This window comes from Piliocolobus tephrosceles, chromosome 16 (assembly GCF_002776525.5).
Source record: "Piliocolobus tephrosceles isolate RC106 chromosome 16, ASM277652v3, whole genome shotgun sequence".
Classification (NCBI taxonomy): Eukaryota; Metazoa; Chordata; class Mammalia; order Primates; family Cercopithecidae; genus Piliocolobus; species Piliocolobus tephrosceles.
In genome coordinates, this window is record NC_045449.1 from 51,399,530 (window position 1) to 51,423,266 (window position 23,737).

General features: G+C 44.0%; 1 protein-coding gene across 6 annotated transcripts in view; it reads right to left on the bottom strand.

The window, feature by feature from the left end:
* Positions 1-23,737, bottom strand: part of EZH1 (enhancer of zeste 1 polycomb repressive complex 2 subunit) — a 53,112-nt gene that overhangs the window by 14,765 nt on the left and 14,610 nt on the right. For 5 of the 6 annotated variants that reach the window (XR_002729973.3, XR_002729974.1, XM_023204045.3 and 2 more), the window contains exons 2-15: positions 22,991-23,081; positions 21,315-21,442; positions 20,431-20,559; positions 16,817-16,936; positions 15,297-15,417; positions 12,818-12,994; positions 11,625-11,727; positions 10,975-11,138; positions 10,497-10,588; positions 6,087-6,267; positions 5,329-5,525; positions 2,670-2,761; positions 1,683-1,723; positions 737-862 (exon numbers count right to left, since the gene is read on the bottom strand). Coding sequence is in view for 4 of the 6 variants with exons in the window: in XM_023204045.3 (XP_023059813.1) it covers positions 737-862; positions 1,683-1,723; positions 2,670-2,761; positions 5,329-5,525; positions 6,087-6,267; positions 10,497-10,588; positions 10,975-11,138; positions 11,625-11,727; positions 12,818-12,994; positions 15,297-15,417; positions 16,817-16,936; positions 20,431-20,559; positions 21,315-21,431 (1,660 nt within the window). In the remaining 2 variants the exon portion in view is untranslated. The remainder of the gene's footprint in view (positions 1-736; positions 863-1,682; positions 1,724-2,669; positions 2,762-5,328; positions 5,526-6,086; positions 6,268-10,496; positions 10,589-10,974; positions 11,139-11,624; positions 11,728-12,817; positions 12,995-15,296; positions 15,418-16,816; positions 16,937-20,430; positions 20,560-21,314; positions 21,443-22,990; positions 23,082-23,737) is intronic. The other variant, XM_023204046.2, reaches the window with a different exon arrangement.

Genomic DNA, 23,737 nt, shown 5'->3' on the forward strand with positions numbered 1-23,737 from the left:
CTGGGGCTGTAACTTAAAAAAAAAAAAAAGAATCCCACATTTCTTTTCTTTTTGAGACAGAGTCTTATCCTGTTGCCCAGGCTGGAGTGCAGTGGCACAATCTTGGCTCACTGCAGCCTCTGCCCCCTGGGTTCAAGCGATTCTTGTGCCTCAGCCTCCCAAGTAGCTGGGACTACAGGCATACACCACCATGTCTGGCTAATTTTGGCTAATTTTTGTATTTTCAATAGAGACGGGGTTTCGCCATGTTGGCCAGGCTGGTCTTGACTCCTGATCTCAAGTGATCCGCCCGCCCAAAGTGCTGGGATTACAGGCAAGAGCCACCACGCCTGGCCTAATTTATTTTATTTTTAGTAGAGATGGGGTTTTGCCACGTTGGCCAGGCTGGTCTTGAACTCCTGACCTCAGGTGATCTGCTCACCCAAAGTGCTGGGATTACAGGCGTGAGTGGCTGTGCCTGCTGCACCCCCCATTTCTTAATTCTCCCCTAGAAGACAAAGTTGGGAAAGTATCTGATTTCTGTGTAATTGCTGCTTTTACAATCATGAACCTAAACGTTTTCCAGAAATGACTCTTCCAGATCTCAGGCACTTATTTCATTTGTAGAATTCCTAAAACACAGCAAAGAGAATATCAGAAGGCTCATAAGTAGTAAAGGGCACAGGAACGGGGCAAGCCTAGGGCACACTGGTGCCGACTGTTTTGGTAGATTATAGGGAAGACGCAGCACACTTACAGTCTGGGTTGCACTGGCAGAACTTCTCACAGAAATTCTGAGTCATGATGCAGGGGCAGGTGCTGTCACAGGGGCGGTCTGGGTGGTCACAGGGTTGGTAGTTGTACACTTGTGTGGAAGAGTTATCTAGGAGAGAGAACAGAGGAAGATGCTGCTGTGACCATACGCTCCAGCTATCTTCCCTCCCAAGTGTCCAGCTGCCCTGATTCAGAGGAGGCTTGTCCTAACAATCTCCTTGGACACACATTTAACACCTGAAGTGAGAAGACAGGGATGACTGTTATTCATAAGCTGCAATGGGGTGGTCTGCTTTGTGGGGAGGATGTGGAGATGCTGCAGAGAAGTATCTAGAAGTGGTGTCAGCTCCTTCCTTTGACAGGTGATAGGGAAGCTATTCTAAACATTAAATGAGGTCTGGAACGTAGCAAATGACACACTAGAAAAGTCACAGACTGGCCAGGCACAATGGCACATGCCTGTAATCCCAGCGAGGCCAAGGCAGATGGATCATTTGAGGCCAGGAGTTTGAGACCAGCCTGGCCAACATGGTGAAACCCCATCTCTACTAAAAATACAAAAATTAGCCGGGAGTGGTGGTACATGCCTGTAATCCCAGCTACTCGGGAAGCTGAGGCAGGAGAATTGCTTGAACCTGGGAGGCGGAGGTTGCAGTGAGCCGAGATTGTGCCACTGCACTCCAGCTTGGGTGACACAGCAAGGCTCCATCTCAAAAAAAAAAAGAAAAATCACTGATCACAAGGCCCCTAATGCTACCTCCTAAGAGGTCTTCTCAGTTGCAGTGAGAGGCTGAGCTGTTCTCAGTTGCTGCAGAGAATTCTGCAATCTGCGGAAGTGGCACAGGGTCAACAAGTGCAGCTGGAGGTGGGGTAGGGTGATGACCACAGGGTAAGGCTGAACTGCTGAAGAATGCCCTGGTAGAACTTACCTTTCTTCAGCTGAATCTTCCTGCAGTGTGCAGCCCACAATCTGAAAAAGACAGGAAGGATAGGTCTCAGTTACGGCTCTAGGGAGCTCTGTAAATGCAGGTAAATAACGTGACTTGCTCTGAGGGACTGTGTTTGATGACTGGGGAGTATCTTCCCAAACCCCTCAACAAGACGACTTTGGTACACAGAAGCAAGAGTCCATCCTAAATCCAGCTGGCCTGTGCTGCAAGATTTAAACTTAAACACAACCCCTCCCAAACGAGCAAATAACATAAAAGAACACAACACAGAAACAAAAGAAAGCCCAAGCCTAGCGGTCTATCATAAAGCTATTGTTTGTCTCCCCATCTCTCCCTTTGTCTTTGTGGAGGTGGCCATATGGGGGAGTTTCAAGATGGGGAGGTGGGAAGGCCTTTCAGGAATCTTCTCCCAAAGAACTGAAAGGGAGGAGTCACAGAGATTTCCTTCTGTATCTAGAAGTGGTGTCAGCTCCTTCCTCTGATAGGTGATAGTCATTAGGGAACAGAGCCAGGGTACAGAATTTTTTTAAAAAACTTCTAACCTAAGTAAAGGCTAGCTAGAAGACAGTGTTATTATGTAACTCAGAAAAACAACACAAACCAAACAAATAAATAAACTCTGGTCAGAGTTGAGAAATGGGTAAGGTGGTAACTAAACCAACACGGAGAAATGGCTTTGGAGTGGAGCCATGAGGCTAGCTCATGTCCTATTGGCCAGAGGCTTAAACAGAAAAACAGCCAGTTATGTCATGGTCCACAGCACCTGGGGACAAGCAGAGGGCTGATCCAAGTCACAGACCCTTGGGGAGCACTCAGGAGGCTGGCTCTCAGTCATGTGATGCCAAACTGATGGGCTTACACAGCCTGTGCGGTTGCTAAAGAGGGAGGCAGATGGGAACTCCAAGGGGAGGTCAGAGCACAGGGAACAGCCTGGCTGTAAAACAAAACACTTTGTCCAACCCTTGCCTGTGCTTTCTTTTCTTCTTCTGTGAGGGGTTCATGAGCTCATCTGTTGGCAGCTTCAGGATAAGTGATTCTTTGACTGCAAACTGAAACACCTGGAAGAGAAATCCAACAGGGCCTGTCACTCCTCGAGCAAGGGGGTCAGGTAAGTGGCCCAACTGGGTGCTGGTCTTGGGAGGGTTCTGAGGAACTTAGGCAGCTGACTGAGCCTCTTGTCAGTCAGGGAGAGACAGAGTGCCATTGGGAGATTGGGTCACGGGCTCTGAAGTTCATTCCTAATTATTTATCCTGACTCAGGAAAGGAGAAATACTGAGCACAGTAACACCACCCCTGGCCAGAAGCTGTCACCTACTCTTTCTACCAAGCCACGGGAAGAAGAGCGGGCTGATTGTGACCAACAGTATCTTCTTTTTAGGAAGGGCAATTCTGTGCCTTGTGTAACTGAATGTAAGGCAAGACAGGACAGAACAGGAATGGTTTCACTGGGCTAAATATTAGCTCCCTCTGTTGGTATAAATATGCCAGAGCTTTGGCCATTTCAATAGGATGAGTTTTTTCTCTTAAAGCACTGGTTTTTAGTTTTTCCTTTTCTTTGTTGGGGCTATTGGCCCTTTGTGGGGATCCTTGAAAACTGTAAATATTCTCAGGAAAATACGGACAAGAATATTTTTGCATACAAATCCATAGATGGTTACTTTGAGAACCTGTGACTCAGGGAAATAGGTATGAGCTCCAAAATGAAGCAAAGGGCACTTAAGCTCATGGTTCTTTTTTTTTTTTTAGAGAGAGGGTCTCACACTCTTGGCCAGGTTAGAGTGCAGTGGTGCCATCATAGCTCACTGTAGTCTAGAACTCCTGGGCTCAAGCCATCTTCCCACCTCAGCCTCCTGAGTACTAGGACTACAGGTACATGGCCTTATTTTTTTTTTTTTTGTAGAGACAGGGTCTCACTTTCTCACTTTGTTTGCCCACACTGGTCCTGAAATCCTGGCTTCAAGCGATCCTCCCACCATGGCTTCTCAAAGCACTAGAATTCTAGGTATGAGCCACCTCGCCCAGTCCATGGTTCTATTAATTGTTCTCAGCACAGGAAACATGAAGTAGAGGCCACAGAGTCTCCTCTCAGAAGCTAGGAAGCCAAAGCACTGGGGTTCCTTTCCTATTGGACATGCTGGCCCTGACACCTGCCTCCCTGTCCCTGTTCTTCAGTCTGTCTTCTCACTGTGGTCTTTTCCTGTCTCCGGAGCATCAGTGGCTGCTGTCAACTGTGTTTCTCGTGATGGTATGAGTGAGAAGGGTGAGGTCCAGGCCCAGCTATTGGTGGTGATAATTAGAAAATCTAGTGATGGCCAAAATCTAGTGGTGGCTCACATCTTAATTCCAGCACTTTGGAAGGCTGAGGCAGGTGGATGGCTTGAGCCTAAGTTCAAGATCAGCCTGGGCAACGTGGTGAAACCCCGTCTCTACAAAAAATTTAAGAATTACCTGGGCTTGGGAGGCGGAGGTGGGTCAATCACTTGAAGTCAGGAGTCTGAGACCAGCCTGGCCAACATGGTGAAACCCCATCTCTACTAAAAAAAAATACAAAAATGGCCAAGCACGTTGGCTTACGCCTGTAATCCCCACACTTTGGGATGCCGAGATGGGTGGATCACCTGAGGTCAGGAGCTTGAGAGTAGCCTGACCAACATGGTGAAACCCCGTCTCTACTAAAAATACAAAATTAGCCAGGCGTGGTGGTGCATGCCTGTAATCACAGCTACTTGGGAGGCTGTGGCAGGAGAATCACTTGAATCTGGGAGGTGGAGGCTGCAGTGAGCTGAGATCGCGCCACTGCACTCCAGCCTGGGCAACAGACCAAGACTCCATCTCAAAAAAATAAAACAACAACAAAAAAATTAGCTGGGTGTGGTGGCAGACACCTGTAATCTCAGCTACTTGGGAGGATGAGGCAGAAGAATCACTTGAACTTGGGAGGCGGAAGTTGCAGTAAGCCAAGATTATGCCACTGCACTCCCGCCTGGGCAACAGAGCGAGATTCTGTCTCAAAAAACAACAGCAACAACAACAAAAAACCAAATTAGCTAGGCATAGTGGCCTGCTACTTGGTTGGCTGAGGGGAGAGGATTGCTTGAACCCAGGAAGCAGAGGTTGCAGTGAGCTATGATCATGCCACTGCACTCCAGCCTGGGTGTCAGAACGAAACCCTGTCTCAAAGATAAAATGAAGAGAATCTAGTGATAGAAAATGTGGAAAATAAAATGACTGAGGAGGCTGGCGGAGTGGTGGAGGGAGCGGCAGCTGCAGCAGTATATGCACTAAAAGAGCCACAGAAAGACCTGGGATTCCCTTCTAAGAAAGGGGTACACATTTAGAAAGGAGGCCGGAGCCAAAAAACAGAAATAAAAGAGTGCAGGACCCAGAAGCATTAAATAGAGGCCAGACAGAAATGAGCATTCAGCAAAGAGGAGGCGGGTCCCCAAACATCATTAGGCCTGGCACTTGCAGAAGGACCATGTTTGGGAAACTCACAGATGCACAGGCTCATCAGGGACTGAACTTAAGACAACTTCTCTCCAGACACACAGCCTAATAAGATGGCAAAGGGCTGGACAGAGCAACATGTGAAAGGAGGGGCCCATTTGTTCTTTCAGATGGTACCTGCTTGCACGTCTTAGTCCCTAGAAGCCTGGCTATTGAACAGAAGTTGTTGAAGTAGGTGCCATGGAAGACTCGAAAAAGAGATTCTTCAGCCCCAGTCCATTCCACAGGCTCCGAGGGTGCTTCCACTACACAGAGCTGAGGTGGGGCTGGACTAGCCTTCTGTTTTGTGGGAGTCTGACAGCGAGAGTTAGCCTCTGAGAAGGAAAGAAATAACAGAATCAGAAGAAGGTAGAATGCAGTTGTCATCAGTAGTTTGTCACAAACTCAGAAGTACTTCATTCTGCTTTAAAAGGTAGTATAATAGTTAGGAATGAAAATATTCCCTATCTTTAGGTCAGGCATGGTGGCTCACACCTGTAATCCCCGCATTTTGGGAGGCTGAGATAGGTGGATTCCTTGAGCTTAGGAGTTTAAGACCAGCCTGGGCAACATGGCGCCTCAGGTGATCCTCCTGCCTCGGCCTCCTAAAGTGCTGGGATTACAGGTGTGAGCTACCCCGCCTGGCTAATTTTTGTATTTTTTAGTAGAGACAGGGTCCAGCCTGGGCGACAGAGCGAGAGACTGCCTAAAAAAAAAAAAAAAAAAAAAAAAAGAAAGAAAGAAAAGAAAATATTCCCCATCTTTACTGTTTACAAAACTTGTAGAAAGAATTTATAATTTTTAAGAGGTAGTAAAGTTAAGTGTCAGGCAGTGATCCTGGGTTTACCAGAGTCCTTGCATGGAAAGAAAAAGTCTTCATTTTCTGTTCATCGTACCAGAAGAACTGGAGGCCCAGTCATTGCCTGTGTCCCTGTCACTGTCTCCTTCTTTAGTCTCAGCCACAGCAGAGGCTGAGGCGTTGGAGCAGGAAGCACTGACCATGTGGTGCCTTCTCCGGCGACGACCAGAGCACTTGGAGCGGGGGTTGTGGAGCATGGCATACTCCTTTGCTCCTTCCTGCAGTGGACATATTACAGACAGGAAATAGGAACAGGCCCAGAGTCACCATGCTGATCTCATCATCACAAACCTTCATTTTTACAACATCTGTGCTTAAATACAGTAATAGTGTCTTTTCTCTTTCTCTGTACCATATAATACGTATGATCATGTAACAATGAGAGAGCTGATTAACAAAACTTAAAAACATATTTTTTCACAAAAGAGTTGTCCTATAATCTTTTTTTGTGCGTGTGTGAGACAGGGTCCCTCTCTGTTGCCCAGGCTGGAGTGCAGTGGCCTGTTCATGACTCACTGCAGCCTCGAATTCCTGGGCTCAAGTGATTCCCTTGCCTCAGCCTCTCAAGTAACTAGGCCCACACGCACATGCCCCCATGCCCAGCTAATGTCCTATAATCTTAAAAAAGATATAATCTATGCATCTGTGTCTTCAATTTTCCTGTGAGTTGTATCTAAAATTAACTTGCGTGTTAGTTGTTTGGAATTTGAGAACACATTCTCCTATGGATGAAGAAATGAGATTCAGAGAGGGGAAAAAACTAGCTTGAGAGTATGCAGTAATAGTTCCAGAGGGGTAGAGGAATCAGGGCTCCTTGTCTCCCTAGGCCACTATTCTTTCCATTCTACCACACTTTCTCTGTTTCCTTAATAAAATGTGTAATGCTTAATCTGTACAATCTTACTACTTAATTTTGAAACTTCCTCCTAAATCTGTGTATGAAACTCAGAAGAACATTGTTTCATCATTTTACAGCTATCACCCCCTTTTTAAAAAAATGAAATAATTATCACTCAGCTAGATCATCAATATATTCTCATCAGACTTGGTTTTCAAAGACTTCCTAGCTGTTTCTGAAAACTAAATCTATTTCTACAAAATAAAGGTTTATCTTCCAGGGACATTGTCTAGAGACACTCAGAATGGTCCAGCATTTGACATACATGTAGGCTTTTCTACAATACAGCCTTTAACAAAACTAGGCTCTCCTGAGCCCCTGGTAATAGAACTGATTACCTTTATACCAAGAGGGTTGGGAAAGCACTGAAATCTGCATGTGGAGTGTGCCCAGCAGACTTTGGGGGGTTTGTGCTATGAGACCTAAAGTTCCTATGAGATTGTCCAAAACAAAAAAGCACATCAGCAGGGCCTGTGGTGTATTCATGTGTGCTGAATGTATTGGTACAGGAGCAAGTGTGCGCTCCTTATTGAGGAGCAGAAAATTGTTGTGGAAGTGTTGAAGGCACAGAGTCAGAAAACTCAATTTAAAAATGAAGCTTTTTTTGAGTAATAAAATGAAAAAAAAAAAAACAGGTTAACCATCATTGAGGATATTTGGAATTTGGAATAATATACAGTAGGGCCTAAAGGAAATCCAAAAGAGAAGTTTTGAAATTAACTGAGCCTGATATTATGTGCCTATGGTGTGTGTGAAGTATACAGTATCACTTATACTATTTTAAACATATATATATATATATATATTTTTTTTTTTTTTTTTTTTTTTTTTAGACAGAGTCTTGCTCTGTCACCCAGGCAAGTAAGTACAGTAGCATGATCTCAGCTCACTGCAGTCTTGACCTTCTAGGCTCAAGTGATCCTCCCACCTCAGCCTCCCAAGTAGCTGGGATTATAGGCGCACACCACCAAGCCCAGCTAATTTTTGTATTTTTTGTAGAGATGGGGTTTTGCCATGTTGCCCAGGCTGTTCTCGAACTCCTGGGCTCAAGCTATCCACCTGCCTCAGCCCCCCAAATTGCTGGGATTACAGGCATGAGCCACCATTTTCATATAATGGCCAAACATTTTAACATAAATAAAATCAAGTTTCCAGACCTAATTGCTAGGTTATAAGGAAGAGGAGACAGAAGAACAAAGAAATGACATTGTGAAAAAACAACAGATAAATCCAGGGTGTGGGTCATCCTACAAGACAACCAGCCTGGAACTTTTAAAAAGATTTAAAAAGTGACAGAATTATTTGACATTAAAAACGAGTAAAAAGACATAATAAGGCTGGAGGCCTTATTACACCTGTAATCCCAGCACTTTGGGAGGCCCGGCAGGCTGATCACCTGAGGTCGGGAGTTCAAGACCAGCCTGACCAACATGGAGAAACCCTGTCTCTACTAAAAACACAAAAATTAGCTGGGTATGGTGGTGCATGCTTGTAATCCCAGCTACTTGGGAGGCTGAGGCAGGAGAATCATTTGAACCCGGGAGGCAGAGGTTGCGGTGAGCCGAGATTGCACCATTGCACTCCAGCCTGGGCAACAAGAACGAAACTCTGTCTCAAAAATAATAATAATAATAATAATAACCAAATATGGTGCCTGACTGGATGATCCTGGTTTGGAAACAAAACAAAACAAAACACAAAATTAGCTATTCTTAGTACAGCTGAAATATATTAATAGAATGGGTAGTAAAGGATATTATACAATTTTTGTTAATTGTCCTAGGTGTAATAATGTGGTTATATAAGAGAATGTCTTTATGCTGAAACATTTACCAAATGAGCATCACAATGTCTGCAACTTATTGTCAAATGGTTCAGCAAAAGCTATACATACACAAATATATGGAGAAAGGAGATATAGAAAAAAATGTTATCAAATCCAGGAAGAAGGTATCTTTCAACTTTGCATGATTGAAAATGTTCTTAATAAACAGTTGGGGGAAAATAGTCCAGCATTATATTTAATATGAACTCAAACCTAAAACGCAATAAAAGAAAAACTGTGCATACATATCTCTGTAAGTTAAACGTGCATACATTTCAGGCATTGGCAGCATCTTTGTAATACATGTACAGGGTATCAGGGTGACTCCTGTGAGAAGGGCAATGCCCTTTTGACTTATATAAATGCTGGTATGTTGACATAACATGGTATATATTTTTTTAAAGCATGGAGTAATTTCATTTTATTATTTTTTGAGATGGAATCTCACCATTTCACCCAGGCTGGAGTGCAGTGGCATGATTCGGCTCACTGCAGCCTCCACCTCCTGGGTTCAAGCAATTCTCCTGTCTCAGCCTCCCAAGTAACTGGGACTATAGGCATGTGTCACCACGCCTGGCTAACTTTGTATTTTTAGTAGAGACAGGGTTTTACTATGTTGACCAGGCTGGTCTCAAACTCCCGACCTCAGGTGATCCACCCCCCTCAGCCTCCCAAAGTGCTGGAATTACAGGCGTGCACTACCACGCCTGGCTGAAAAACATGGAGTAATTTTAAAAGCATGACCTGTGGAGTTAGACCCTGGCTTGAATTTCATAACTGCCATACGACTGACTTATCAACAAACTTTAGGCAAAATATATAACTTCTGTAATCCATAGTTTCCTCTACCTCATGACACTGTTACAGGATGAGAATAAGATAAGGTATGTTAAGGGCCTACTATGGTATTTGGCACATAGGAAGGAGTCAATACACATTAGGAAAAAAATAAACCCAATAACGTCTATTCTTTTGCTTTTACTGTACGGCCCATTTTCCACATGTGTGCCCAACAGCATTCTCTACCATCTTTCCATCTATTATCCCACTAAACATAGTTCCCAAAGCACTTGGCTGGCTGTATAATTTTAATAGGTAGCAGAAATTTTATCAAGGTATTTTACTCATTGCCTAGGCTCATCCTATTGTGTAAAAAGCCAAACTGTGTCTTTGGCAAGTCCAGTTGATCTATTTCCTTCTAGCTCTCAGTATATTGCCTCCCCACAGGTATGCCAGGCTATTTATGCTGCTTCATAGGGTCTGTCCATCGGGGAAGGGTCCATCTGGTCAATCACAACAAGACATCAGCATCATCTCGTGCTATTCTTCTCATAGTTATATGTGTTTATAAGAAGACAGCAAAGAAACTAGAGAGTGTACGCACCCCCCCGACACACACTTTGCTCCAATTCTAACAATACAGTTTTAGGCTCTGAAATCTAAGCAGATGATATTTAGCGCAGGCAAGCCTTTAATGATTTTTGAATCTGCACTCCATCAGACTTTTATAGTCCTACCATGTCCGGGGAGTTCCTTAAGAGCGGTCCCACAGTAACTGGGGAGCTCCTTAAGAGCAAAAACCATGTTTTATTCGTGCTATATGACCCCCAGAGTGCTACGTACTGGCTCACGTGGCTTGTGTTCCCAGAGGCAGAAAGCCTAAGGACCATTTCCTGCTCAATCTTCAATGAAGTTAATAATGCCAGAACAGCTTAAGAACGTACCAGCAAAAGGAAGCAGTCTGTGCCACATGGTTCTGGTTCAATCTTGATTTCTTTATTCTTGCGTTTATATACATTAGGGGTGGCATGAAAAGCTGGAAAACAAAAACTGTCTTGTTGCCAGTGGTCTATCCACTTGACAAGATGGGGAAAAACAAAATTGAATTAGAGAGCTATTGTAGGAGTTAGAATTTAATATAAACAGCTACTATCAGGGTGCACAAAATTCAGTCATTTCTGACGCCAACACAATGCTTTCAAAGCTAGGAGGTCCTGAGGGATAGATATATTGCTGGTGAGTCTGTCTCGATCATGCAGAGCATGTTGCACTATAATTGAACAAGGGAAAACAGAACTGGCCCTCTGTAAAACGTCAGAACAGAAGCCAGGAACTCTAGACGAGAAACCAGAACAAAGAGAAGGAAATAGTGGCTGGGGAAGGAAGAGAGGAGAGCATTTCAAACAGAATAGCCCCACTCACGGTGAAGGAAGCAGTCGTATTTAAAGCAGCGCCGGCAAAAAAGTGTGTGGAAGGAGTGCAGAGATTGCTCCCGCTGCACAGACTTGGCATTGGGGCCATCGATGTTGGGTGTGCACTGAGGGGGAAGTGCATTGGGGTCTGACATCTCTGTTAGCTCTCGATACCTATTTAAGAAAAGAGAGATAAGAGTTCCTCCAAGGGACCGCCTCCACTGAGGAAATACAGATTGGGTACTGACAGTAGCCCACCTACGGTCTGCCAAGGGAGGGTGGGTGTTTTTTATAGGTCTAGTTGATAAGAGAATGGTAGATAACTAAAGTGGGTACACCATTGTAATTATGCTGGGTTGGGCAAATGTTGGAAAGTAAGGGGAGGGAAGGATTTGATAAGATGGTGCTGGAGTAACTCTCCAGAAAAATGGCAGAGTAAAAGTTCTCTGCCCAAACCCACTCAAAAGCCAGTATATGATGACCCTTAATATAGTAAGGGGGGCATTCAGAGGTAATTGAGTAAGCAAAAATAATCCAAGTGCAGGCAAATCATAATGCCCTTACCATAAACAAAGCTTTTTACTAACCAAAAATTAGGAGGGAATAAAGGTTTTGCCCCGAGCACTCTGTATAAAGCCTAAGTGGGACAACTTTCCCTACCTCTCCTTCATGTCATCTGGGACACCATTCTCAGGGAACATTGAGGCAATTGCACTGAAGATCATGTCATTTGGGAACTGTTTCTTGGAACTCTTTTTGTTGCCTGAATTGAAAATGACAAAAAGCTCCTGAGTGCGATTATCAGAACATGCAAACAAATCTGTGCGATCTTTTTTCCTTTTGTCGCAGCATTTTGATTAGAGCTGCTTTGTTACCTAACCACTGATTGTTTGGAGATACATAAACATCAGTGCTATCTGAACTTATCTGATATAGGCTACCAGTAAATAAGGAAGTTAGAGTAGTCTACATACTAACCACAAAATCCACCGTCCCAATTAGAATCTGGATGTGAGGTGGCTCACGCCTGTAATCCCAGTCAGTACTTTGGGAAGGGCAGTACAAGGGGGCAGATCACTTGAGGCCAGGAGTTTGAGACCAGCCTGGCCAACATGGTGAAACCTCAACTCTACTAAAAATACAAAACTTAGCCGGGTATGGTGGCACGTGCCTGTAGTCCCAGCTACTTGGAAGGCTGACACACAATAATCGCTTGAACCAGGGCGGCGGAGGCTGACGTGAGCCAAGATTGCACCACTGCACTCCACCTTGGGTGACAGAGCAAGACTCTGTCTCAAAAAAATAATAAATAATAGATTTTAAAAATAAAAATAAGAATTTGGAGGTGAAAAGAGTGTTCATGGAGAGACCTGAACACAGAAGAATCCTGTCATAAAGTGGATGCTGAAGAACTAGACTGATATTATAATTATGATATAATAAAAGAGAATACACTATGTCCCTGGACATAGTGTATAATTAAATAACATATAATATAATTAAGGTATTAAATTTTAAATTAAGTAAACAGTGACATGGAAAAGTACTCACAAGATTAAATAAAAAGGGATATACAATTTGATATATACATATACATAAATTGGCATGATCCCAATTTCACATAACACATATAATTAGAAATGAATAGCAATGATTATTCTGTCAGTTCTTCTACTTTCTTCTTCACCTAAGTCACAGCTATCTGAAGCTATCAGTTAATGATCATGTTCTCCTTTTAAGTGAACCAACAAGAAGCACCAACAGCCTTTAATAGGCCACAAACCTTTCCAGTTCTTCCTTCTTCCCTATCCCTGTCACTTTAAAAACGGAATAAGGGAGCCAGTGCTATGTACCTTCAATAGCATGTCGCTTTCTCTTTCTTGTTACTGGCAGATCTTCTTTGCTGTCATCCTGCTTTCCATCTGAGGTGTCATTGTGCCCATCCTCCTCCTCATCTGAGTACTGATTCAAGGCATCGACCAACTCCAGAAAAACAGCATCACTAATCAGGACGGATCCAGGGATCATCTCTGAAACATGAGGATTCCAAGGATGAGCAGTGGTGACTTCACATTCCATTAGTCCTCCTAGGCAGGTTTTCTTGTGCTCACTCTAGAGGCCCAGATAAGTCACATTGTGTACATTTTCACATGGGAGATCTGGAAATTACAATCATTTGACTGGCTACTACACATGGAGTGGGCAGCTGGCTAGAGTATGAATATAGCTATAGGCTTTATTCTTTTTTTTTTTTTTTTTTTTTTTTAAGATGGAGTTTTGCTCTTGTTGCCCAGGCTGGAGGGGCGATCTCGGCTCACTGCAACCTCCACCTCCTGGGTTCAAGTGACTCCCCTGCCTCAGCCTCGCAAGTATCTGGGATTACAGGCATGTGCCACCACCCCAGCTAATTTTGTATTTTAGTAAAGACGGTTTCTCCATGTCAGGCTGGTCGCGAACTCCTGACCTCAGGTGATCTGCCTGCCTCGGCCTCCCAAAGTGCTGGGATTACAGGCGTGACCCACTGTGCCCGGCCATAGGCTTTATTCTTACTGAAGAACTTCACTTCCTCAGTCACAAGTCAACTGAATTTCTGGTTCAAAATCTCATGAAAGTTTGTCCAAACAATCTCTGGTAGGGCAGAGAAAAAATAATAAAATGAAAATTCTCTTGGCTTTGCTGCTGATGAGTCGGTAATGACGTCTCTAAATCAAAATACAGCAATTTTTCCTAAAATTGTATTTTATGGAGATGTACTACAATTTAGGAGGTCTTTGAACACTAGGAGGCACTGTGGACAAATAATGTAGTTCAACAGCATCACAACAGTGCCTACAATTGTCAAAAGAGCAGGTGGGGCTGTTGGTTTACAAATTGATAGGGACTTTTCTAGAATTACAACTAAATCCAAACACTTGCTTTTAGGAAATTCAGATTACTAAAACCATCCAGGGGATGCCTGGATCAAAGAAGTATGACAGAGAGGCTCATTGCCATTCTCAGAGAAAGAGAAATAAAGAACAAAATGATCTTGGATGTACTTATGGAAAACTAAGTCCTAAGATTAAACTTATTTATACAATAAACTTTCTCTCCAGCCACTGATTACTACATAATCCTTTTATGTTCCAACTCCTTTTAAAATTTAACGAGGGTACTTTAAATAATTTTTATTTCTGTTTCTGCTGCTTGAATCAGAAATAACTAGGGTAATAAAAAAAAAAAAAAAAAGAAAGATAGAAAAAAAGAAATAACTAGGGTATTTTGGACCAGGCATGTTGGCTCACTCTTGTAATCTCAGAACTTTGGGAGGCCAACGTGGGAGAATTACTTGAGGCCAGGAGTTTAAGACCGGCCTGGGCAATGTGGTGAGACTCTATCTCTACAAAAAAATTTTAAAAATAAGCCAGGGCTGGGCGTGGTGGCTCACGCCTGTAATCCCATCACTTTGGGAGGCCGAGGTGGGTGGATCATGAGGTCAGAAGATACAGACCATCCTGGTTCACAAGGTGAAACCCCGTCTCTACTAAAAATACAAAAAAATTAGCCGGGCGTGGTGGTGGGGACCTGTAGTCCCAGCTACCTCAGGAGGCTAAGGCAGGAGAATGGCGTGAACCTGGGAGGCAGAGCTTGCAGTGAGCCGAGAGTACACCACTGCACTCCAGTTTGGGTGACAGAGCAAGACTCTGTCTCAAAACAAAACAAAACAAAAGCCAGATGTGGTGGAGTGCACCTGTAGTCCCAGCCCCCCAGGAGGCTGAAGCGGGAAAATCACTTAAGCCCAGGAGGTTGAGGCTACAATAAGCTATGATTGTGCCACTGCATTCCAGCCTGGGTGACCGAGTAAGATCCTGTCTCTAAAAAAAATAAAAATACAAAAATTGGGCCAGGCATGGTGGCTCATGCCTGTGATCCCAGCACTTTGGGAGGCCAAGGTGGGTGGATCACCTGAGGTCAGGAGTTCGAGACCAGCCTGACCAACATGGGGAAACCCCATCTCTACTAAAAATACAAAAATCAGCTGGGCATGGTGGCAGACACCTGTAGTCCCAGCTGCTTGGGAGGCTGAGGCAGGAAAATTGCTTGAAACCAGGAAGCAGAGATTGCAGTGAGCCGAGATTACGCCACTGCACTCCAGCCTTGGCAACTAAAGTAAAACTCCGTCTCAAAAAAAAAAAAAAAAAAATTAACTCCCAGTCATGTGATGATATTGAAATATTCTTCAGTGTGTGCCCCATGGGGCAGAAGATAAAAGCAAGATGGCGAGATGATGAGGTACCAAACAAGAGGCCTGATTCTAACAAAATTTTCTCCCAAAGACTTCAGTACTGCTACCTTCTTCACCATGGACTTTCCCATCATAGTTATTGATCAGCTCCTCAATAAAAGTCTCATCTTCTTCTTTCACTTCATCTCCCATGTAGGGAATATTGCACAAAACCGTCTCATCTTCTACCTGAAATCAAACCAGATGTGATTCATTCCATAAAGCCATCATGCATCTCCTCTTTCCTATTTAGTGGAATCTCTGCTGAACTTCGTTTGCTGCTTGAGTCTCCTGAAAAATGCCTTTGTCCCAGAGTTTCCTGCATTTTAAACACTGGCCATTTTGTTTTGCCAAAAAAACCTCAAATGGGGCCAAGCGTGGTGGCTCATGCCTGTAATCCCAGCACTTTGGGAGGCTGAGGCAGGCGGATCACGAGGTCAGGAGATCGAGACCATTCTGGCCAATATGGTGAAACCCTGTCTCTACTAAAATACAAAAAATTAGCTGGGCATGGTGGCGTGCGCCTGTAGTCCCAGCTACTAGGGAGGCTGAGGCAAGAGAATCGTTTGAACCTGGGAGGAGGAGGTTGCAGTAAGCTGAGATCATGCCACTGTACTCCAGCCTGGCAACAGAGTTAGACTCCGTCTCAAAAAAAAAAAAGTTGCTAATTGTTTTCATAAGTAGAGAGATAGATGGATAAATAAAAATGAAGGCTTCTAAGATTATGATGTGCAATTTAACTACAAAATAAACTGGGTAACCATAAGACATGAGTATTTTATAAAACGGACTAAGATTCTCCAATAATAAAAAAAATTATAATTACAACTCATGCCAGTCACACTCAGTGGGAACCTAAGGTCAACTGCAGCCTAGGCTATGGATATTTTTTGGCAGTAAACAATAGTAAATAATTTTGGGGGAGTGAGGTGCTCAGCAGAGAATACAGTCATTCTAAAATCCCCAAGTAGCAAGTAAAATTATTCTGAAGTTTTATTCTAAGAGATGATTCCCTTCTATAAACCTCCACCTCATTCCAACCAGTAGTACGGCTATCTGTCACCAGGCAGAAGATAAGCAATGGCATTATTTAGAGAGGAATGATTATCAAAACCACAAATAATCCTAATAGGACTCAGCACAAAGGCCCAGATGAAAGGACTGTGCACATGTCTGTTGTCTCAGCTGTTTTTGTAGCATCTTGCATTTAGAGAATTCAGAAAGAATTACTCCATCAACAGGGAGCATACAACCTGCTCAAGCCTCAAGAGTCTGATTTAGACTGCATTTAACTGTGCATAATATTGGGCCCAAGTACTAAGAGAAAATTGAAGTCTTGCCCAATCTTATTCATTTAAAAAAGAACCAGCATCAATTCCAAAGCACACATCAGAGAGCATAAAATCTGACAAGTTAGAATAACTTGCAATATATATTGTTTAGAATAAGTTAATTACAACCTTGTTCTGCCCTGCATGTCCTAGCTTTGTTAAGTACTGGACAATCTTTACCCTAAGAGGAGCTCTGGCATATCAACATCAGATAATCACAAAGTTTAAATAACCACCACAGTGCTTTCAATACATACCATAAAGTTCTGCTGGAGAGGGGACCAGGAATACATGATGGGAACCAATGCAACTGTGTTCAGTGACCTCATTAACATATGTTGGCTTGCAAATCCCGGGAAAATGCTCTCTATGGTACACTGAAATATAAGCAATGACATGGAGAGGGAAAGACGGGCATATAACCCAAGAAAGAAATGTAATTTCCTTCCAAAATTGGCTGGGCATAGTGGCTCATGCCAGTAATCCCAGCACTTCGGGAGGCCAAGACAGGCGGATCACTTGAAGTCAGTTTGAGACCAGCCAGGCCAACATGGTGAAACCCCATCTCTACAAAAACATAATCCAAAAATTAGATGAGCATGGTGGTACACGCCTGTAATCCCAGCTACTTGGGAGGCTGAAGCATGAGAATCACCTGAACCTGGGAGGCGGAGGTTGAGCGAGCCACTGCACTCTAGCCTGGGCGACAGAGCGAGACTCTGTCTCAAGGAAAAAAAAAAAAAGAAAAAAGTGATTTTAGTAGCCTCTAGTTCTTACAAACTAATAAGTTAAACTAAGAATATTCAGATGACATTTAAAATTATAAAAAATTGGGCCAGACGTGGTGGCTCATGCCTGTAATCCTAGCACGTTGGGAGACTGAGGCAGGTGGATCACGAGGTCAGGAGATTAAGACTATCCTGGCCAACATGGTGAAACCCAGTCTCTACTAAAAATACAAAAATTAGGCCGGGCGCAGTGGCTCACGCCTGTAATCCCAGCACTTTCGGAGGCCGAGACGGGCAGATCACAAGGTCAGGAGATCGAGACCATCCTGGCTAACACAGTGAAACCCCATCTCTACTAAAAATACAAAAATTAGCCGGGCATGGTGGCGGGCACCTGTAGTCCCAGCTACACGGGAGGCTGAGGCAGGAGAATGGCGTGAATCTGGGAGGCGGAGCTTGCAGTGAGTGGAGATCGCACCACTGCACTCCAGCCTGGGCAACAGAGCGAGACTCCGTCTCAAAAAAAAAAAAAAAAAAATTAGCTGGGCGTGGTGGCACACGCCTGTAGTCCCAGCTACTCGGGAGGCTGAGGCAGGAGAATCGCTTGAACCTGGGAGGTGGAGGTTGCAGTGAGCCGAGATCACGTCATTACACTCCAGCATGGCGACAGAGCGAGACTCCATCTCAAACAAAAAAAAATTTTAAAAACAAATTAATAAATTGAGAGTTTTGTAACATCATCTTGCAAAAGGAATCCCTAGACTGCAAACCTGTGGAAAGCAGACACTCTTTTTTTTTTTTTTTTGAGAGAGGATCTCACTCTGTTGCCCAGGCTGAGAGCAGTTGTGCAATCACAGCTCACTGCAGCCTCTGCCTCCCAAGCTAAAGCCATCCTCCGACCTCAGCCTCCCAAGCAGCTGGGATCACAGGCATGTGCTACTACATCCAGTTAGCCAGCTAATTTTATTTATTTATTTGTTTTTGTAGAGACAGGGTCTCACTAAATATTGCCCACGTTGGTTTCCAACTCCTAGACTCAAGCAATCATCCTGACTTGGCCTCCCAAAGTGCTGGGATTACAGGTGTGAGCCACTACGCCCGGCCAAAAGCAGGGACTCTTATTCACCTTTGTGTCCTCTACAGAGTTCAGCATAGTACTTCCCATACTCAACTGATGTTTACTTCAACTCAAACTGTTGGTCTACTTGGGTTGTACATAACAATAAAGAGCCTGTGAAAGTCCTGAGAGATGAAGAAGTTTTCTGAAGACCTAAACTTTAAGACAGTGGACATCAACTTAGCTGCATAGGTGATAGGGATAGTACATGGAGAAGCAAAGTGGTATAGAAATTATAGTAACATTCTGATTCAGGAAAGATATTTGCTCTCAATACACTATCTGCTTTTTGTTTTTTGTTTTGAGGCAGGGTCTCACTCTGTCGCCCAGGCTGGAGTGCAGTGGCATAATCTTGGCTCACTGCAGCCTCCACCTCCTGGGTACAAGCAATTCTACCTCAGCCTCCCAAGTAGCTGGGATTATAGGTGCATGCTACCATGCTCAGCTAATTTTTATATTTTTAGTAGAGACAAGGTTTCACCATGTTGGCCAGGCTGGTCTTGAACTCCTGACCTCAGGTGATCCATCCGCCTCAGCCTCTCAAAGTGCTGGGATTACAGGCATGAGCCACTGTGCCCAGCTTCTGCTTTTTTTTTTTTTTTTTTAAGAGACAGAGTCTCACTCTGTCACCCAGGCTGGAGATCATAGCTCACTGCAGCCTTGAACTCTTGGGTTCAAGTGATTCTCCCACCTCAGCATCCCAAGTAGCTGGGATTATAGGCATACACTACCATACCTGGATAATATTTACTTTTTATATTTCAAAAATATTACCCATTTTCCAGGTGTTGGAGGTTACAGTGAGCTATGATAATGAAACTGCACTCCAGTCTGGGTGACACAGTGAGATCTTGTCTCTAAATAATAATAATGATAATAATTTATTTTCATAAAGTTTCTTTTTTTTCGGAGATGGTATTTTGCTCTCGTCGCCCTGGCTGGAGTGTGACGGTGCCATCTCAGCTCACTGCAACCTCCACCTCCCAGGTTCAAGTGATTCTCCTGCCTCAGCCTCCCTAGTAGCTGGGATTACAGAAGTGCGCCACCATGCCTGGCTAATTTTTTTGTACTATTAGTAGAGATGGGGTTTCACCATGTTGGCCAGCCAGGTCTCAAACTCCTGACCTCAGGTGATCCACCCGCCTCGGCCTCCCAAAATGCTGGGATTATAGGTGTGAGCCACCGCATCCAGCCAAAATTTCTTAACTAGAACATTCTTTTATTTATTTATTATTTATTATTTTTTTTTGAGAGAGAATCTCAGTCTTTCACCCAGACTGGAGTGCAGTGGTGTGATCTTGGCTCACTGCAACTTCTGCCTCCTAGGTTCAAGAGGTTCTCAGGCCTCAGCCCCCCAAATAGCTGGGATTATAAGCATGCACCACCACACTCAGTTAACTTTCGTATTTTTAGTAGAGACGGTGTTTTGCTGTGTTGGCCAGGTTGGTCTTGAACTCCTGGCCTCAAGTGGATCCATCTGCCTCAGCCTCACAAAGTGCTGAGATTACAGGTGTGAGCCACTGCGCCCGGCCCCCAAGATTATTCTTGAAGCTACAGATTTACTATCTTAATAATTCAAAGTTGACTAAAATAACTGTATCTATTAACCTTAACCTTATTTATTTATTTCCTTTCTTTCCTTTTTGTTTTTTTAGACATAGGGTCTTTCTCTGTCACCCAGACTGGAGTGTTGTGGTGAAATCATAGTTTATTTCAGCCTTGAACTTCTGGGCTCAAGCAATCCTTCCACCTCAGCCTCCCAAGTAGCTGGGACTACAGGTGTGCACCACCACATCTGGCTAATTTTCTTACAAAAATTGTAGAGACACAGTCTATGTTGCCCAGGCTGGTCTCAAACTCCTCACCTCAAGCGATCTTCCCACCTCAGCCTCCCAAATAGCTGGGAATACTTGTGTGAGCCACCATACCTTGTCTTACTTATTCACTCTCTAAAAAGTCACAAATATAGGAAAAAGCTTTAAGCCCAAGGAAGAGAGGAAGACTGAGCTTAAACTCCCAAAAGTACCTTTTTGAGAAAAGGGTGTCCACTCACAGGCTTCATCGACTGAACAGGTTGGACACGAAGCTTCTTCCATTCTTCATTGAGGATCTGGGTTTTTTCTTGAACCTTTGCAAAATTTGCCACATACAAAGCCTAGCAAAGCCATGGAAAAGATTAAGATATATTGTTAATTAATTAATAAATACATTATTATTTTTTTTGAGACAGAGTCTTGCTCTGTTGTCGCCCAGGCTGGATTGTAGTAGTGTGATGTCAGCTCACCACAACCTCCGCCTCCCAGGTTCAAGCGATTCTCCTACCTCGGCCTCCCAAGTAGCTGGGATTACAGGCACAGACCACCACACCTGGCTAATTTTTGTATTTTCGGTAGAGACGGTGTTTCACCATGTTGGCCAGGCTGGTTTCAAACTCCTGGCCTTAAGTGATCTACCCGACTCAGCCTCCCAAAGCGCTGGAATTACAGGCATGAGTCACCGTGCCTGGCCTTTTGTTTTTTTTTTTGAGATAGAGTCTTGCTCTGTCACCCAGGCAGGAGTGCAGTGGCACCATCTCGGCTCACTGCAACCTCCACCTCCTGGGTTCAAGCAATTCTCCTGCCTCAGTCTCCCAAGTAGCTGGGATTACAGGCGCACGACACCACGCCTGGCTGATTTTTGTACTTTTAGTAGAGATGGGGTTTCACCAGGTAGGACAGGCTGGTCTCGAAGTCCTGACCTCAGGTGATCCACCTGCCTCAGCCTCCCAAAGTGCTGAGATTACAGGTGTTAGCCATTGCGCCTGGCCCTGTTAAGATTTCAAAACGAAAGTTAAAAAAAAAATTCCAACCTCTTTACATTGGATCAGTATATTGAAATACATAAACTTTCACTTGGGAATTATTTTTTTACCTTTGCACCCATATTTGCCTGAAGCCGTTTAAGTTGTCGAAGTCGCATGTATTCAGATTTCACTTTTCTTTTCCAGTAAGTGATACATTTGGAGGTAGGGGGATTTGGTATTTCCATCTTGCTGTATTCTAAGAGAGACAGAGATGAGAACTAGCATTTTATTGCCTGGAAATGAAGCACTCCTCAAATACAAAAAAAAACAAAAAGATCAATTATGCTTTCATTCCCATTAAATTTACTCATAAAAACATAAATTTAAAGAACCCAAATGTGTGAGTTCAACAAAAAGTTTCAATTTAAAAAAAAGAGGCAGTGGCTCATGCCTGTAATCCCAACACTTTTGGAGGCCGAGGTGGGAGCACTACTTTAGCCCAGGGATTTGAGATCACCTTGGGCAACATGGTGAAACCCCATCTCTACAGAAAATACAAAAATTAGCCAGGTGTGTTGGCGAGTGCCTATAGTCCCAGCTACTCAGGAGGCTGATGTGGGAGGACTGCTTAAGCCCAGGAGGTCAAGGCTGTAGTGAGCCGTGACCACACCACTGCACTTCAGCCTGGGTGACAGAGTGACACCTTGTCTCAAAAAGCAAAACAACAAAAAAAACAAAAAACAAGTCCAGGCATGGTGGCTCATGCCTGTAATCCCAGCACTTTGGGAGGCCAAGGTGGGCAGATCTTCTGAGGTCAGGAGTTAGAGACCAGCCTGGCTAACATAGAGAAACCCCATCTCTACTAAAAATACAAAACAAAACAAAACAAAACAACAACAACAAAATTAGCCAGGCATGGTGGCATGTGCCTGTAATCCCAGCTACGTGGGAAGCTGAGACACGAGAATTGCTTGAACCTGGGAGGCTGAAGTTACAGTGAGCCAAGATCGCGCAACTGCACTCCAGCCTGGGTGACAAAGTAAGACTCCATCCCCCCCCCAAAAAAATGGCCTGGTGCAGTGGTTCATGCCTGTAATCCCAGCACTTTGGGAGGACAAGGCGGGTGGATCACGAGGTCAGGAGTTCAAGACCAGCCTGGCCAAGATGCTGAAACCCTGTCTCTACTAAAAATACAAAAATTAGCCAGGTGTGGTGGCACGCGCCTGTAATCCCAGCTACTCAGGAGGCTGAGGCAGGAGAATGGCTTGAACCTGGGAGGCAGAGGTTGCAGTGAGCCGAGATCACACCACTGCACTCCAGCCTGGACAACAGAGCAAGACTTCATCTCAAAACAAAAACAAAAACAACAAACAAACAAAAAAACAACAAAATTTCACATCAGCAATTTCTGGTCCAATTATCAAAAAGCTTAGCCTCTGTCCTCCTGTGGTATCTTGTTTTTAATTTACCACTCAAGAAGTCCTCCCACAGTGACTAGGAACTTGGATTACTTCAAGATATGCAAGTCTTCTCTTTACTTTGAGTAAGAAAAGTGGTCAGCAAGAACCAAGTTTGCATCCAAGGGTTTCATGGTAAGACCCACCCATGTTACAAAACCATACTGCCAAATTGTCTAAATCTACCACATGCCTAGCATTAAAAGTAGGATATGACAGCAGTATAATCTCATCTCCAAGTCAGCAGCAAGACATATGGAAATAGCAATGCAAATCCTCCCTTTTTTGGTATTTGAATTAAGGTTCAATGTTTTAAAGAAGTATGTATTGTAATATACTTTACCTACCTCACAGAATGCAAGGGGAAGTGTTGGGTATTACAGTGTGCCTCTGTTCTTCAGGAGAATGGCAAGACACAACAGCAGAACAGATGTCCAGCTTTTCAAAAGAGAACAGACAGTGGTTCTATTAAGTTAGTGCGGCAAGTTAGACCCTGAAACCCTCAGTAGGATTTCCCCCCGGAATCAGGAAGACTTCAAGGTTTCTCCTACTATTTTTGTATGTCTAAGACAGGTCTCTATAATACTTGATGCCATTTGGGAAGAGGCCCTTTACTTTATTAAATTATATTTTTCCATAATGCTTTCTTTTGAGACAGAGTCTCACTCTGTTGCCCAGGCTGCAGTACAGTGGCGCAATCTCAGCTCACTGCAGCCTCTGCCTCCTGGGTACAAGTGATTCTCCTGCCTCAGCCTCCTGAGTAGCTGGGATTACAGATGCCCGCCATCATGCCTGGCTTTGGGAGGCCAAGGCGGGAGGGTTGCTAAGAGGCCAGGAGTTTGAGATTAGCTTGGCCAACACAGTCAGATCCTATCTCTAGTTTTCAAAATTTTCTTTTAATATTGTTTTTGTCATTGTTTAAAGGAAAAGAGGCTGGGTGCAGTGGCTTATGTCTGTAATCCCAGCACTTTGGCCAAGCTGAGAGGATAGCCTGAGCTCAGGAGTTTGATACAAGCCTGGGTAATATAGTGAGACTTCATCTCTATTAAAAATAAAAAACGTCATCCGGGCATGGTGGTGCGTGCCTGCAGTTT